Source organism: Lathamus discolor, chromosome 3, assembly GCF_037157495.1.
Source record: "Lathamus discolor isolate bLatDis1 chromosome 3, bLatDis1.hap1, whole genome shotgun sequence".
NCBI lineage: Eukaryota > Metazoa > Chordata > Aves > Psittaciformes > Psittacidae > Lathamus > Lathamus discolor.
The window spans coordinates 88,649,393-88,663,281 of record NC_088886.1 but is presented as its reverse complement, the minus strand read 5'-3'; the positions used below and the strand labels follow the sequence as shown (position 1 = coordinate 88,663,281).

Genomic DNA, 13,889 nt, shown 5'->3' with positions numbered 1-13,889 from the left:
CAGCAGAGGAATTAGCACAGCAACGCAGCTCTGATCCAGTATGGGCCAGCAGCCTCATGCGCTGCTCCAAAGCTCATAACCTCTGTTAACATCACAAGGTATCACAAGTTCAGAATCGATGAGAGCACAAGCTCCTATAAATACACTCCTCTGAAAATACTGCACGTTTATTAGCTTGATCTGACATCATTCTTTCACATATATAAGCCAATGTCTATGGCATATTGACATGTTTATATTTCAGGGCTTATTGCTTTCAGGCAAGATACTTCACTGTAGAATGTACATACATGAAGTAAGGTGTGGTGATAATATTCCACGAGCATGAATGCAAAATATAAACCAAGTATGGCTGGCAGCTGATGCCTATCTTCAAACAGAACTACCTAGTGAGGACACACAAATATCCCAACCCAGAAACACCATGCAAATGCAGCACCATATAGCGACTAAGCAAACATCAGGGTTTTGATTACTCTTTAACTCCTGAATCTGTATTCGAGGACATAAATTACAGTACCCAGAAAAATCCAACAGCATGAGTCATAAGAAAGAAAAAAGAAAAAGAATCATTATGTCAGAAATTAATTTCACAAAAATGTTCTTACTTGTCTAAACAGAGGTAGCCAAGGAACACCCTTTTTCTTTAAAATAGATAAAATACGTAAGTTGTGCTGCAATAATCTTTTCAAGCCTGTATGCTGGCTATCTGAAATACAACAAAAAATATCTCATGTATACATGCTACATAGGTATTATGTGCAGGCATATTTATAACAAGTGCTGCGACACTGAAGAAACCTACTCTCCATAAACTTAAACTACACATTTGGCCGGTGGTTGTTGCTTTCCTGAAAGCTTCCGTTTCCCAGAGCAGCCGAGCACAAAATGCCTGCCACTTTACTCAGCATCTTTTAACATATACCATAATTCCTCTCCAGGTATTTTCTAGAGCATTTCATGTCAATCTACCTGCAGGAGCGTGTGCAAAAGTGACACAGAGTGATACAAGTCTGACAACTACTGGTGTGGAAAATGGAGAAACATGGGCTGCGTTGCATGTTTCCAGGATGTCGGATCCCTGTTACCAAGTCCTTACATCGCTTATCAACCAAAAAAAAAAAAAAAAAAAAAAAAGGCAAGCAAGCAGCTACAGGAAGACCTGAAAAACAAAGACTTCCCATTTTCACCATTATTTCTATTTTAAGTTAGCAAGTTTCCTGCTTGGGCAATGACAATCTGCAGACACTACAAGAAATGCTACATGGTATTCATTAAACCGGGGCAAATGGAGTAAAATTATACAACTGCTCGGTAGGCAAGTATCTGTGTATAAAAGTTCTCCTCCACCACTACCCGGCGTTCGGCAAGTAGTTATTTTAGCTAAAAGCACCGAGCGATCCACTAGCTGTATAACTGCTACATCTTGTGGCAATACATTTCAACACAAGGAGGAAAACCAGACAATACCCGAAAGGGAATAGCGAAGGGACTTGTTTGCTCATAACCTTCATACAGATATTCCCTGCAAACACCCACAACACCCTGCTGTCGGTGTAACACAAGAGGGGAGGAGCAGGGGAGGGAGGAGAAAAATATTATCATCTAAGGCGTGATGGAGGACAGGGGAAAGTTGCAGTCATTCCGCGGTGGCCCTAAGGCGCCCTGTCACTTCTGGCCGCAAAACCGGCCACCCCGAGGGCGCCTTCCCCACGGCAACGAACCCGCCGGTGTTGGCCCCTCTTCTCCTCCCCACCTCCATGATGCCAAAAGTGCCCGACTCCCTTCATCCAGCAACAACGGCCGCATCCTCCGGCGCAGCACTTTTACTTTGCCGCTGGCGGAGGGGAACCGATTTCGAGCGGCCGCCCGAGGAGAGCCGCGGCGGGAGGAGACTCGAGCGGCTCTTGCGGGCGGCCGGCCGGCCGGCCCCGGAGCGGAGGGAAGGCGGCCGATCCCCCTCCGCGGCCCGGAGGCAGGGGGGGGAAACAACAAGGCGCCGCGGCGCTGACGAGCGGCGGCGGGAGGCGCGGGCGGGGGCCCGCTCACCCAGCGCCCGAGGCTCCGCTCGCCGCCACCGGGCCCAGCGCTGACCCCGCACCACCACCACCACCACCACCACCGCTCCCCGCCAGCCCGGGACCGGCCTCCGGCGGCGGTTGCCGGGCCCCTCCCCGAGGGCCGGGCCCCCCGCGCAGCCCCGCGGCGCGCTGGTTACCTTCCTTGGGCGGCTTGCCGGGCGGCACGCCGTGGAGCTGGGAGGCCGCCGCCGCGGAGCAGCCCTGCAGGCTCGGTGGGGACGTGGAGAGCCGGGACCAAGATGGCGGCCCCTCCAAACTTCCACTGCTACTTTGGACACTCATCAAGCTACTTTCCTGGAGCCCGGCAGCCGCCGGGGGCGGCGGGGGAGGCGGCGCGGCGGGGGGACACCCAGCACCGCGCTCATGGCCGGGGGGCCGGCCCGACACCGGCGCGGGGAGGCCGCTGGCGGGGAGCGGGCTCCGGAGGCAGGCGGGGCGCAGGAGAGACGGGGCGCGGGGCCAGCGCAACCTGCCCGCACCTCTGCACTGCGTCGCCGCGGCCGCCGCCGCCGAGCAGCCGCCTGTGTCTGAGGCTAACCTTCCCCGCTGCCGCCGGGGAGGGGAGGGCGCAGGCGGGGAGGGGTCATGCGCAAACACGATCGTGAGCCGAGCGAGCGCCGCGCTCCGCCGGCGCCCAGCCGAGCCCCGGCGTGCTGTAGCCGCCCAGGGGCGGCGGACGGGTAAGCGACGCCCGCCGCGCACGCACCTGCCCCGTGGCCTCAGAACGCCGGCCGACCCCTACCCCCGTGAGCGCTCTCGGCCCCAGCCCGGTGACCCCCGTCCCGCGGCAGGGACCTCCCTCCCCGGCCCAGCGCGCACCTTCCGCGCCGCGGGCAGAGCTTCGCCAGCTGCGGCGGCGGGGCCGGGGGTGGCTCCCCTGGGGCCGCGGTGCTTCCCTTCGTCCGGGTCTCCTCGGCGGCCCGGCCAGCAGGCGCCGGAGCCCTCGGGCCGTCCGCCGCGCCTTCCCGAGCAGGTGGCAGGGGAAGGCGCGGAGGCCGGCCCGAGGGCAGCGGCGAGACGGTGTGCGGTGGGGCCGAGGCCGCGCAGGAGACCCGGCGCCACCCGGAGTGGGACCACGGGGGGCGAACCCAGCCCGGTGCTGCGGTGAGTACGGGCGGTAACGGCGGGGCTGAGCGGAGCGCTCCCCAACACGGTGTGCGTGCGCGTTGTGTTTGCAGCATTTCCTCCGGGGCTGTGCCGGGTTTCAAGTGTTTTTCTTTTCCCGAGCAGGGAGGTGTGGCGATGGAGACTCGGCGGGACCCGAAAGAAGCTCTTGTCCTGAGGGAGAAGGTGTTGCTCGCCAGCCGTAACCTGCCTCGCTGCAAAGCAGCAGCAGCAGCTCCCGCTAGCTGAGCTGCAGCTCAGCAGGAGCCATGTGCCAGGCGCCACCAGCGCTCACCTGCCTCACCCAACAGGCTGAGGCTCCCCGCTGGGCACCAACCCTGGCCTGTGCGTCTCTCAGAACGTACCTCTCCTCGACTTAGACTAAAGTGCAGACACAGCGTAATTTAAACCCAGTTTTCAGTTTTCCCATTCTTAAAACCTGACATAGCCTTCACTGAGAATGTGAGATACATGGCAAAGTCAGTTCTGGAACAAAGCCTTTTAATGAATGGGCGCAACTTAGGTATGACAGTGACTTAGATTACTTGAGAAAAGAAAGTCATGGTTTGTAGATATATTGCGTTCTGCGTATATAAAGAAGCATATTCATCAGCCAGGCATGGCACTCATTTTGTGGCTGCTGTGTGGAGACATCCTGGCTATCTACTAACCTACTTTCCCCTCTATTTCAGAAAGGCAGGAAGAAACTTACTAATGTTGGGTGGCAGATCTGGCAGATATTACCAATTCTGTCTCTTCATTTTAAAGTGACATCTGTCAAATTATCTTAAGTTCTTCACCTCCCACAAGTACACAGCATAGCTGCAAGTTTCTTAGCAATTCGGTATTAACTTGAAGTAAAAATTAGTATATTTACTTGCTAAATAAGTTTGTTCCAGACATATATTTAATAACAGTTATACATGGGGGGTGGGGGATCTTTAACTGAGACTTACTTGGTTTTAAGGGCTTGATCCTAGAGAAGACTTCTCAGGCTTTACCTAAGGAAATTATATCAGGAAATTGCTAGTACTTAGGCATGAAGTAAACCAGTGCTAGTTCACTGAATGCAATATTAATATTTAGTAGCCGGTATAGAAACTTCTTGCAAGGTTAAAAACAAAGCATACTTACAGTCCCACAATCCAGACGATAGCCTAAGTGAATGTGCACCTCATTTCCTGATGAGTTTATCCTGCTGCAATATGCTGCTCTTAAAATCTGTCAAGTAAGAAGCAATAAGTTACAGAAATTGAGTCTCTTTGTTTATACTAATTTGCATCCACTTAATGCAAACCCCTGCTACCCTTACCAAAACATACATAAACAAGCATTCTTTCTGCTACTTTTGCTTACAAACTGTTGCCTACAAGTCATTTCATTGATAGTTGAGACTTTGTGTTTAAATAAAGCATCAGTCGCTTTGACTAGGGGAACAGGCTATGAAGAGGAAGATCCCATCCATTCATTACTTCTTCCAGCAGACATGCAGTTTAAATATTACCAAAATGCCATGATGTCTTTTAAATTGTCATAAAGTAACATTATCAAAAAAAAACCCAGATACTTGCAATATCTCAATATGTGTTAGAAGAATGTCACTGAGGGACCAGGGGTGAAGGGGCACGTACTGCAGGACTCATCACCAGAGCACTCCGTAAACACAGCATCCTCCTACATGGCAGAGCGGGGTACCTACTGCAAATACAGGTCAGGGTCTACTTTCCATAATGCGGCAGAGCTATATCTCACGGTTTTGTGAACTGTTTATGTAAACTGAAAGCAGAATTTGAATTACATAGATCATCTCCAGATAAAACAATCCACATAACTTTAGAAGTACATAGAGCTGGTGTATTTTCCCTCTGTAGTTTCCAGAAAACTTCTTAATGTGTTAGTGCTGACACTGATTTTAAGGTATCCCTTCATCTGTAAAGCTGCATTGCTTCAGTGTTACCAGTTTAACAGTATCATAGCAGGAAAGAACATCTTCATTAATACCTTTTGGAAATTTCCAAACATATTCTAAAAGACTTGTCTTATTGCATAGCATCATTAATGTGCATAACGCTTTTCCTTGAATGCCCTGCCTTCATTTTGCAATAAAACTTTAAGGTCCTCCAGCCAGATGGATAACCTCTGTCTTAGAGGGGTGAGCAGTCAGCTCAGTGTCATGCACCCAAAATGTTAAAAACTAAACCCAACTCAAATAGTACCGAGTAAGTACCATGTGTCAAGGCGCAACTATAAGTTACTCCTCCTTAAAAAGAATAATATATATATATATATATATAAAATAAGTAAGTATTAGATCTTTGTCTTCTGGTTTTCAGGAGCTAAACAGTCTGCTATCAAAGTGTCCTATGTGAACATTGCATATCATCAATATCAGGCATAATTTGGGGTAATAGATATGGGGAAATCCCCTTGCAATGGGATTGCACTGGATAATAATGCAGAAGGTGCCATATACCTACCTACAAGGGAAAGCTTGACTCTAGGGGAAGCCCAAGAGAGCTCATTTAGTTTTGCTAACTGGTAAGGAAGAGTACCTCAAAATTCAGAACAGGAGGAGTGAAATGCCTATGTGCTATTTTTCTCACGTCAAATGGAAGTTAGCAAGGTTTATCACAGTAGTAACCCTGAAATCAAGGACACCTGAAGAACAGAAAAGCATAAAGACATTTCATTGTCCCAAAGATAAAAAAGCCAAGCAACAATAATACTGAAAAACATTGAAATCGTGAGAGCTTTCAACTTTGCCACTGGAATTATTTGTGCAAGAAACTTTTCTCACAGTAAGTTCACAATCTACCCCTAAATCTTTAGAAACGTAAGAGAAGTTAACTGGCAGATAGTGAAGGAAAGGGCTTAAAGAAAAGAACTGATAGACTGCATAGTGAAAATAACATTACAGCAGGAGCAGGTTTCTGGAGACATCTGAATCACATCTATAAAGAAAATGGTGCACTCAGGTCAAATGTCTATTTCAACATTTTTACATACGTCCTTTACAGAGCAAAGAAAAATCATTGTCAAACATTATTGTCATAAAATCCAGAGTTTATCCCAGGTGTTCCTGAGGAAGAATATGCTATGATTGTAGGACCAGTTAGAGATTAGTTTCCTCCCTATTCTGAGATGCTCACTTTCGCAGCTCACAGGCACCAAATACATTTTGGTGTCCTAATAAAAAATATGTACTCTATTAACATCAAATAATACACGTTCTTAATACCCAGGTATGTCTTAACCTCTTTTTCCCAGAAAAAACAATCTGAAATTCACTGGCTTAGGTTTCCTGTAAGCAGCAGATACTGCAACACCTGGGAATAGTGACTGCTTATGTCAGGTAACCAATTATATAAATATGTTTAAATATAGGTTTCCAAATAAGGCCATTTTGAAATTATGTCAATTATTAGAAGGCAGGCCTCAGATTCACGGAACAATAAGAAGAAAGAGAGGTAGGAGAGGAATGTGACTTAGCAGGCTCATACTTCTAGGAATGAAAGTCGAGTGTTTTCAGAACTACGATAAATGACACCATTCCTGGAAAGGTATTAAACTGTACACTTCCAAACTTAAATCAGCCTCTATAAGACAGAGATGATTAAATGTCAGGAATCAGAGATCACTAGTGTTTTTACTACAGATGCATTTTGTATCCATTTCCTTTACCTGCTTCTTTTGATTAAGAGTTCTATAAAAGAGGTCAAACAAGGATATAACATCTCTTTGTTTTTACCTTTTCATATATTCAATCAGAAATAATTAATACGTAGCTTTCTTCCATCTTCTTGAAGTTGGAGCAAGTTAGCTCCTTCAACAAACAATAGAGCTACCTGCTCTTGTTTCTGTTCTTTCAATTTTCATCTGTAAGCAATATTCATGTCCTTTGATTCAGCCCATCAATTAATTGCAGTGCCAGTGAAACGAAGGTTTTGTTTGTAAAGAAGGCTTAAAATTCTTTGTTAGTTCCCTGTCATCCTATCACTTTGGATAATAGACCTGTAGTGGTATTTTCTTAAAGCATAAGCTATTACAGTATGCCACACTATATTTGCTATTATATTTGCCAATATATATATATGAATTTTATACATATATATATATGTATACACATGTGCACATGCACTCACCTACCCCACACATAGAAGGACATACACACAACCTGTATCTATGCCAACACCAGCATCCAATCTGATATAACTATCATAGTAGAAAAATTACTCTCGTAGCTAAATAGACATACCAGTACAGCAGCTAAAGTAGAAAATGCCTAAATTATTTCATCATCAAAATGATGTATTTTATGACATTTCTAGGTTAGATGGAATGTAGTATGCTGGGAAAACAGGTCTGGAGAAGAAAATGCTGTTTTCTGTCTCAGGGAATGCTGGAAGTTTGTAGCTCAAAAACACTGTCCTTTTGACACAGCTGAGCACACATATGGACTCTCCCTGTATCAGACTAATGTGCTCCTAGCCAGTCTGAGCTGGAATGATGACTAGAATCTTCCAGTCTATGTCCTGTAGCTCAGAAGATTGAAAATGCAGTTTTGGCACAAATACAAGGTAAAATGCCAAGTAACTGTGACAGCAAGTGCATTGCTGTGATAGAACACCACCTCAGATTGTAACAGCTTCTGCACCTGGTTCTCACATAGCATTTCTATTTATGAGCAAACAGGAATGTTGCAATTGTACTAACATTCATTTTCGAGTTTAGGTAAAGTTTTCTAAAACTGATTTAGAGCAATAATATTTTTATAGGAAAAAGTTATTTAGATCTTGACTACATCAATTTTGAGGCTCGCTGCATTAGAGCTCTCTCCCTGAGCCATATACTGCACTACATGCTTTATAATTTTTTTAATATAGCACTTCCTAGCAACTCTGAGTTGCAAGGTAACAAAAACATACATAAATAATATACTAGCAAAAATACCTTCCCTAAATATACCAGCATATCAAAATGCAGAGAAGCCAAAATGAAAAAAAAAATGGTATCACATTAAGCCTACATTCGAGAAACAGACACAAACACCATGTAAGCACAGATATATTTTTACCATTGATGTAATTGTCAAACTGCATTTATCATACCTTTGCTATCATCAACATCAGTCAGATCCAGTGATCCACCTCTGCTATGGTTATTTGTAATCCAAATCTCTAAGAAGCATAAAACCAGCTTCCCTTCAAAGCAAACACAGAACTTAAACAGTGGGGTTTTTTTACCATAGAAGTGTTCCCCTGAACTCGTCTCCCTGCTCTAGCTACGAAATTATTAGCTACATTCCAGTCAGAATCAAGGGCAGTTTTATAATCCTTTCTTGTGTTTGTCATTTTAATAAAAAGTAATTTGGTTTTAAATGTTCCCCGGTGAAGAAATGAAAAACCCATCCTGATGGATGCTACATTCACTTTCTTTTTCCCCACCTGTCTGTTTTCATTTCCTTCTATTGCTTTTCTTCCCGTGTTCTTTGCAATCTACTTGTCTGCTATTCCCTGCAATTTTTTTCATACACTCAGACTATTCCTTTTATAACGCTGCTCTCAGGTAAACAGGCCCCTCTCATCTTTCAGGCTTCCTCTGTTTTTTTAAGCTCATGCTTTTCCACACATCTTTCATACTTCTGTCTCACTCTATACACCCTGTATCTTCTGTCCTGAAGTATCTGCCTTGCCTGGAGCTTATTTTGTTGCCTTTGATTTTAAGCCATTAGAGACAGACAGTGTTTGCAGAGAGCCATGTCTGTATGTGATTTCTAATAGCAATGGGGCATGTCTTGATGCTTTTTTCAGGCAAAAGTCATACCAGTTTATGGTTGTTGGGTTTGTTGGGGTTTTTTCTAATTGTTGAATAGTGACTTCAGTTTTTGGCCTGATCATCAATGAAAAGCCAGACTGATGATGAAATACTAGATATTAATATATCAGTAATACAATTTACAGTCTCCCCACCTCTGTTCCCTTCCAGCTGCAGGTGAGCTGCTCTGCTGCCTCGCTCTGCAATGCTCCCGTGCTGGGAACAGGGGAGCTGCTTTGCTCCATCTGATCTGACACCCACCTAGACTAGTGTCCTGTCCCTGGTTCTGTCCAGAGCTGTCATATTCCTCCAAGAAAAAGAGAGATAACAACTACATAGTCAGCAGATTTGGGACACCCTTTCCTTCCCACCCACTACCCCTCCATACACAACACACTTGCAGTCCTGGAAAATTGCTGTACAAGAGAGGAGCTGCCCAGCACATTCCTGAAGGTTACTGAGAACGACTATTTGTGGTTGCAGAGGCTTGAGGAGGTAAGAGAGGAAAGGCTGGTTTGAATATTATTTACCTTATCAATTAATACTTCCTGATTAAGACAAAGGTGGAAGGTACATATATAAAACTGATCACAAAACAATAAAGTCAGTGATGCCAAAGAAAGCATGGAGTGGCAGAAACAAAATGGGCTTCCAAAAGCAGATTTTAGTTGGCTTAGGGAATGAATGGGTGGGTATATCTTTCGGAAGAAATTCAGAAGGAAATGGGAGCATAGAAGAGCCAACAGTTACTGAAAGAAGTGTATTAAAGGCGTAACAGCAGACCTGATGCAAAGAAAGCACTGAAAGACAGCAGGGAGGCTTCAACAGGAGCTATTTGATTAACTAAAAAAAACAAGAAGGGATCACACAAAAAAGTGGAAACAAGAACAGGTGATTAAAAATGAATTTAAAAGAATAGCATGCTCAGATGGGGAACAAACCGGGAAGGCTAAAGGCAAAATGACTCAAATTAGGAAAGGACCTAAAAGCCAATAAAAGGTTACACACACACAGGGTAAGGGGGACAAAGGAAGGTTCAAATCCAGTATCTAAAAAGAAAGATAGCAAATAATGAGACACAGAGAAGACTAAAATATTCGATGCTCTTTTTTGCCTAATGTGTCTACGAAGATCTTAGCATCAGATATACAAAGCAATTGATTTTAATAAAGGTCCATGAAGCACAAATCAGAAATGGGAATGAATGGGTTAAGTGGTATTAAGACATGTCAGTTTCTAATCTTGCTGACTTAAAAGCGTAGTTCAGAATGCAGTGGATAAAGACTGCCTCCCTATACCCTTGTGTCTCCTGTTTGGATTAGCCCAGAGCAAAAGCTCAGACTGACATTTATGGCTGGAATATTCATAATGTTCTTCTGTGAGTATTCCAGTGCCTTATACCATGGTTTCATTTACACTGAATTTCTTGTTGCCATGGAGGAGACTCTATTTACCTGCTCCTTTTCACAAAGCCTACAGAAATGTGGTAGCTTTGAGACCACAACTACTTAGTCTAGTTCAGTTGGAAAGTGAGCAACAAGTTCAAAAGGCATGGTGTGCTCTGACTGGTCATTCAGTGTGATCATATAAACTGTGTCTCCATAAGAGAATGTGCTAAAAATGACCCTGGAGCACTTCAAAAGATACTATAATCTCTGCATGATGATTCAGGGTGGGAGTGGTTTGGTTTTGGTTTTGGGTTTGGGGTTTTTTTTTGAGAACTTGTGGAGTGCAAGGGAGGCCCTAGAAGAAGAGAAAGGATGAAAATATTGTCTGCCTTAGGAATTAGAGTTTAACTGGCCCAACTTCCATAAATACTTCATCCATCTCTGAGGGATAATATCATAGGTTATTAGGCAGTTAGTGTATAGGCATGTAGATAACAATATGATAGAAAACAATTAAGCAATAAGACATCAAAATGTAATTTTAGGATTATTATTGTGTCAAACTGCTCTAATTTCCTTCCTAGAAAGGGCAACGGGGCTTCTGAACAAGAAGGAAGCAGAAATGTGATATCTGTGCTTTAACAAAGCTTTTAGTTGGGTCCTCTGTAATTTTTCCTGCAGTACGAAAAAAGGTGTAGATGAAATCAAGGAACACTTGATACACAACTAGTTAAATATTTCTCCCAGACAGTATTTATTAACAGTTTCCTGACAAAGCAGGATGGCACTGCAGTAACGTCCTTCAGGGATTTCTTATCCGTCCTATTCAATTTTTCATTGAACAGCTTGGATAATAGAACAGGGAGTAAGCTTTTAAGATGTGCAAAAAATCTGGGAGGGGGCTGCAAATATATAGGAAAACAGATCAGAATTCAAAATATCTAGATAACGTGGGAAACAGTGTAACTGCAACAAGCTCATATTATGTACAGAGAAACTAAGTACTACCCATGACAAAAATAAAACAGAGTATATCAGTGTAATATGATGACGCTTTCACAAGGCAACAGGATTGCAGAGAAGGATAGAAAGGTTCAAGTGGATTTCAAACTAAATATGAGTCAACAGCATGATGATGTTGCAGAAAGGCATTTCACATTCCAGGATGTATTAGGAAGTGTGCAGTATGTGAGATGCAGGACCTAATTATTTTGCAATCTTCAGTGCCGCTGAGGCCTCAGCTGGAGCATTCTGTGCAATTCTGGGCAATGCACTCCAAGAACATTTTCAACAATTTGGATGGAGTTGAAATGAAATCAACAGGAATGATAAGTTATTTTGAAAATATGACTTACAAGGAAAGGTTGAAGGAATGAAGCTTAGCTTCCTCAGAAGAAGAAGAATGGAGGAAAATGCGTATTTTTTAAGGCAGCATACAGAAAGCCACAGTCAACAGTTGCCACCTGAACTGTAACGAGTAATTGCTTCTTTTGCAGCAAATAAGACGGTGAAAAAATGAAACAACAACAAAAAATCCCTCAACTTAAAGTCTAGATTAGATGGAATATGTTTATGGAGGTTGTGGAATCCCCTTCATTTGTGGTTTTTAACAGCAGCCTACACAAACATCTATCAGAGATGAGCCAGTTACCCATTTCCTGCCTCAGAACAGGGACGGACTGGGATGACCTTTCAAGGTCTTTTTCTGCCAATCTCCTTTTTTTCCCTCCTAATGATTTCACTACTAGAGAACCTGTTCCCTCTAACTTGGCTGCTATAGGTTAGACGGCACAGCTGTTGCAGGCAGCAAAAGACTTAGAATCTAAAACAAACCGCCATGTCAAATAAGAAATAATTCAGAAAATTAAAAAGTAAAGAATACAAGCTTTTGCAATTTCTAAACATAAATGTGTCAAAAAATCCCACCAACCAAACCAAACCAGATAAACAGACCCCAGATTTTTATAATGGCATATTCTATTAATACTATTTTTAGCCAGCTTGCACATACATATCTTTGCAAAAGCTTTATTCAATACTCACTATATTCTGTTAATAATGATAGTAGAGTTGGCTGTCATATTGAGTGAGACAATAAATGACATGGCAAAAATCATAGTACTGTGTTAAATATAATTAAAATAATATTATTCTTGATTAATTACATTATTTCTTAAAATACAGTTCTGTTGTCCAGAACATCCATTTTATAACTATTAAGATGTTAAATGGAGACTTTTGAACTCTTTTAAAATAACTAAGGCAGTAAAAGGTATTTTGATTTTAATTCTTATTTTTAATCTGGCTTTATTTAAAGAGCAAAAATATATGATTTCAACAAGAAACAAAAGTGGTAACATGAAATATAGAAAAACAACACACAGAAAAACTGTGAATGAAGCTCTATCAGTACCTCAGGGTTATGATGGTATCATAAACCACACAACAGCTTTTCTCCTGTGCTTAAGATGCTGTCATCAGAAACCTTCTGTGTTTATCCATGGTAGCCTTAGGTATCACTGTTACCGGTACTTAGATAATATCAAGCTATGCACATGAACAGAGGCACGAAGTGTCAAGCTATAGTTACAGTTGATCTGATGACACTTTCATCCTGAGAGCTAATGCCATCTGTTTTAAAGAAACAAAACCACCATTTGTGTTGAAGTCTTCAGGATTACTATTGAACTTTTAGGTGATTTCTAAGAGTGAATTTTAAAAAAATGCATATTTCATTTTTCCATTTTTCATAACTACCAAGAAGGCCTCTTCCAATCATCTAAACATGAAAAAATTCCTGTTGCAGAATAACATTTTAAAGTATTTACTGAAAATTACATTCCTAGAACTCTAAAATGGTTCTGTTTTCAGGCCAAGCTTCTAGTTTACAAAACATACATAGCCTAAGATGGTTTTCATGTGTTCCAACCAATCAGTCAGGAAAATAATCCAATTCCTGCTACTGACCTGCAGTGAGATAAACGGGAACAAGCTGGTAAATCACAAACATCTGGTTCAAAATACAGGATATGTGGCAAAACATGTTCTGCATTACCAAGATCTCCATAAAAAACTCTGATCAACCTTTCTGAAACAGTGTGAATTATCAAAACTACACTAAATGGTAAATTATCCAAGATCGATGTAATTCTTGTATTTGGCTCTCCCACTTGTGTAGATGGGTGTGTTTAATTCTGTGTGTGTTTCCCAGACACTGCTAGGTGTAAAGGACAGAGAAGGAATTTAGTGAAATAGCAAGACAAGAAAGCAAAATGACCATTGCTTGAGTTGGTGTACGACATTCATAAGGCAACTGAGGAGATTAGCTTTGATTTCCATTCTTGACACACAATTGCATGCTGGATTTTTACAATGCAGAAATATGAGCGGGAGGATATTGCAGGAACACTGACACATACCAATGACTCTCTTTTCATTTTCTGGATTGGGTTTTTGATTGTTCTGCATGCCAAAATGTAGGCCTTTCACCCCCTTCCCAACC

The 13,889-nt window shown here is 42.8% G+C and overlaps 1 protein-coding gene across 3 annotated transcripts in view; it reads right to left on the bottom strand.

Moving 5' to 3' along the window:
* TLK1 (tousled like kinase 1) overlaps positions 1–5,458 on the bottom strand; it is a 72,877-nt gene extending 67,419 nt beyond the window's left edge. The window contains exons 1-2 of one of the 3 annotated variants that reach the window (XM_065670397.1): positions 4,757–5,458; positions 4,320–4,406 (exon numbers count right to left, since the gene is read on the bottom strand). Coding sequence is in view for 1 of the 3 variants with exons in the window: in XM_065670396.1 (XP_065526468.1) it covers positions 2,219–2,363 (145 nt within the window). In the remaining 2 variants the exon portion in view is untranslated. Of the gene's footprint in view, positions 1–2,218; positions 2,660–2,900; positions 2,992–4,319; positions 4,407–4,756 lie in introns of those variants that run through there. The other 2 variants (XM_065670398.1, XM_065670396.1) reach the window with 2 other exon arrangements.
* Positions 5,459–13,889: the final 8,431 nt, after the last annotated feature.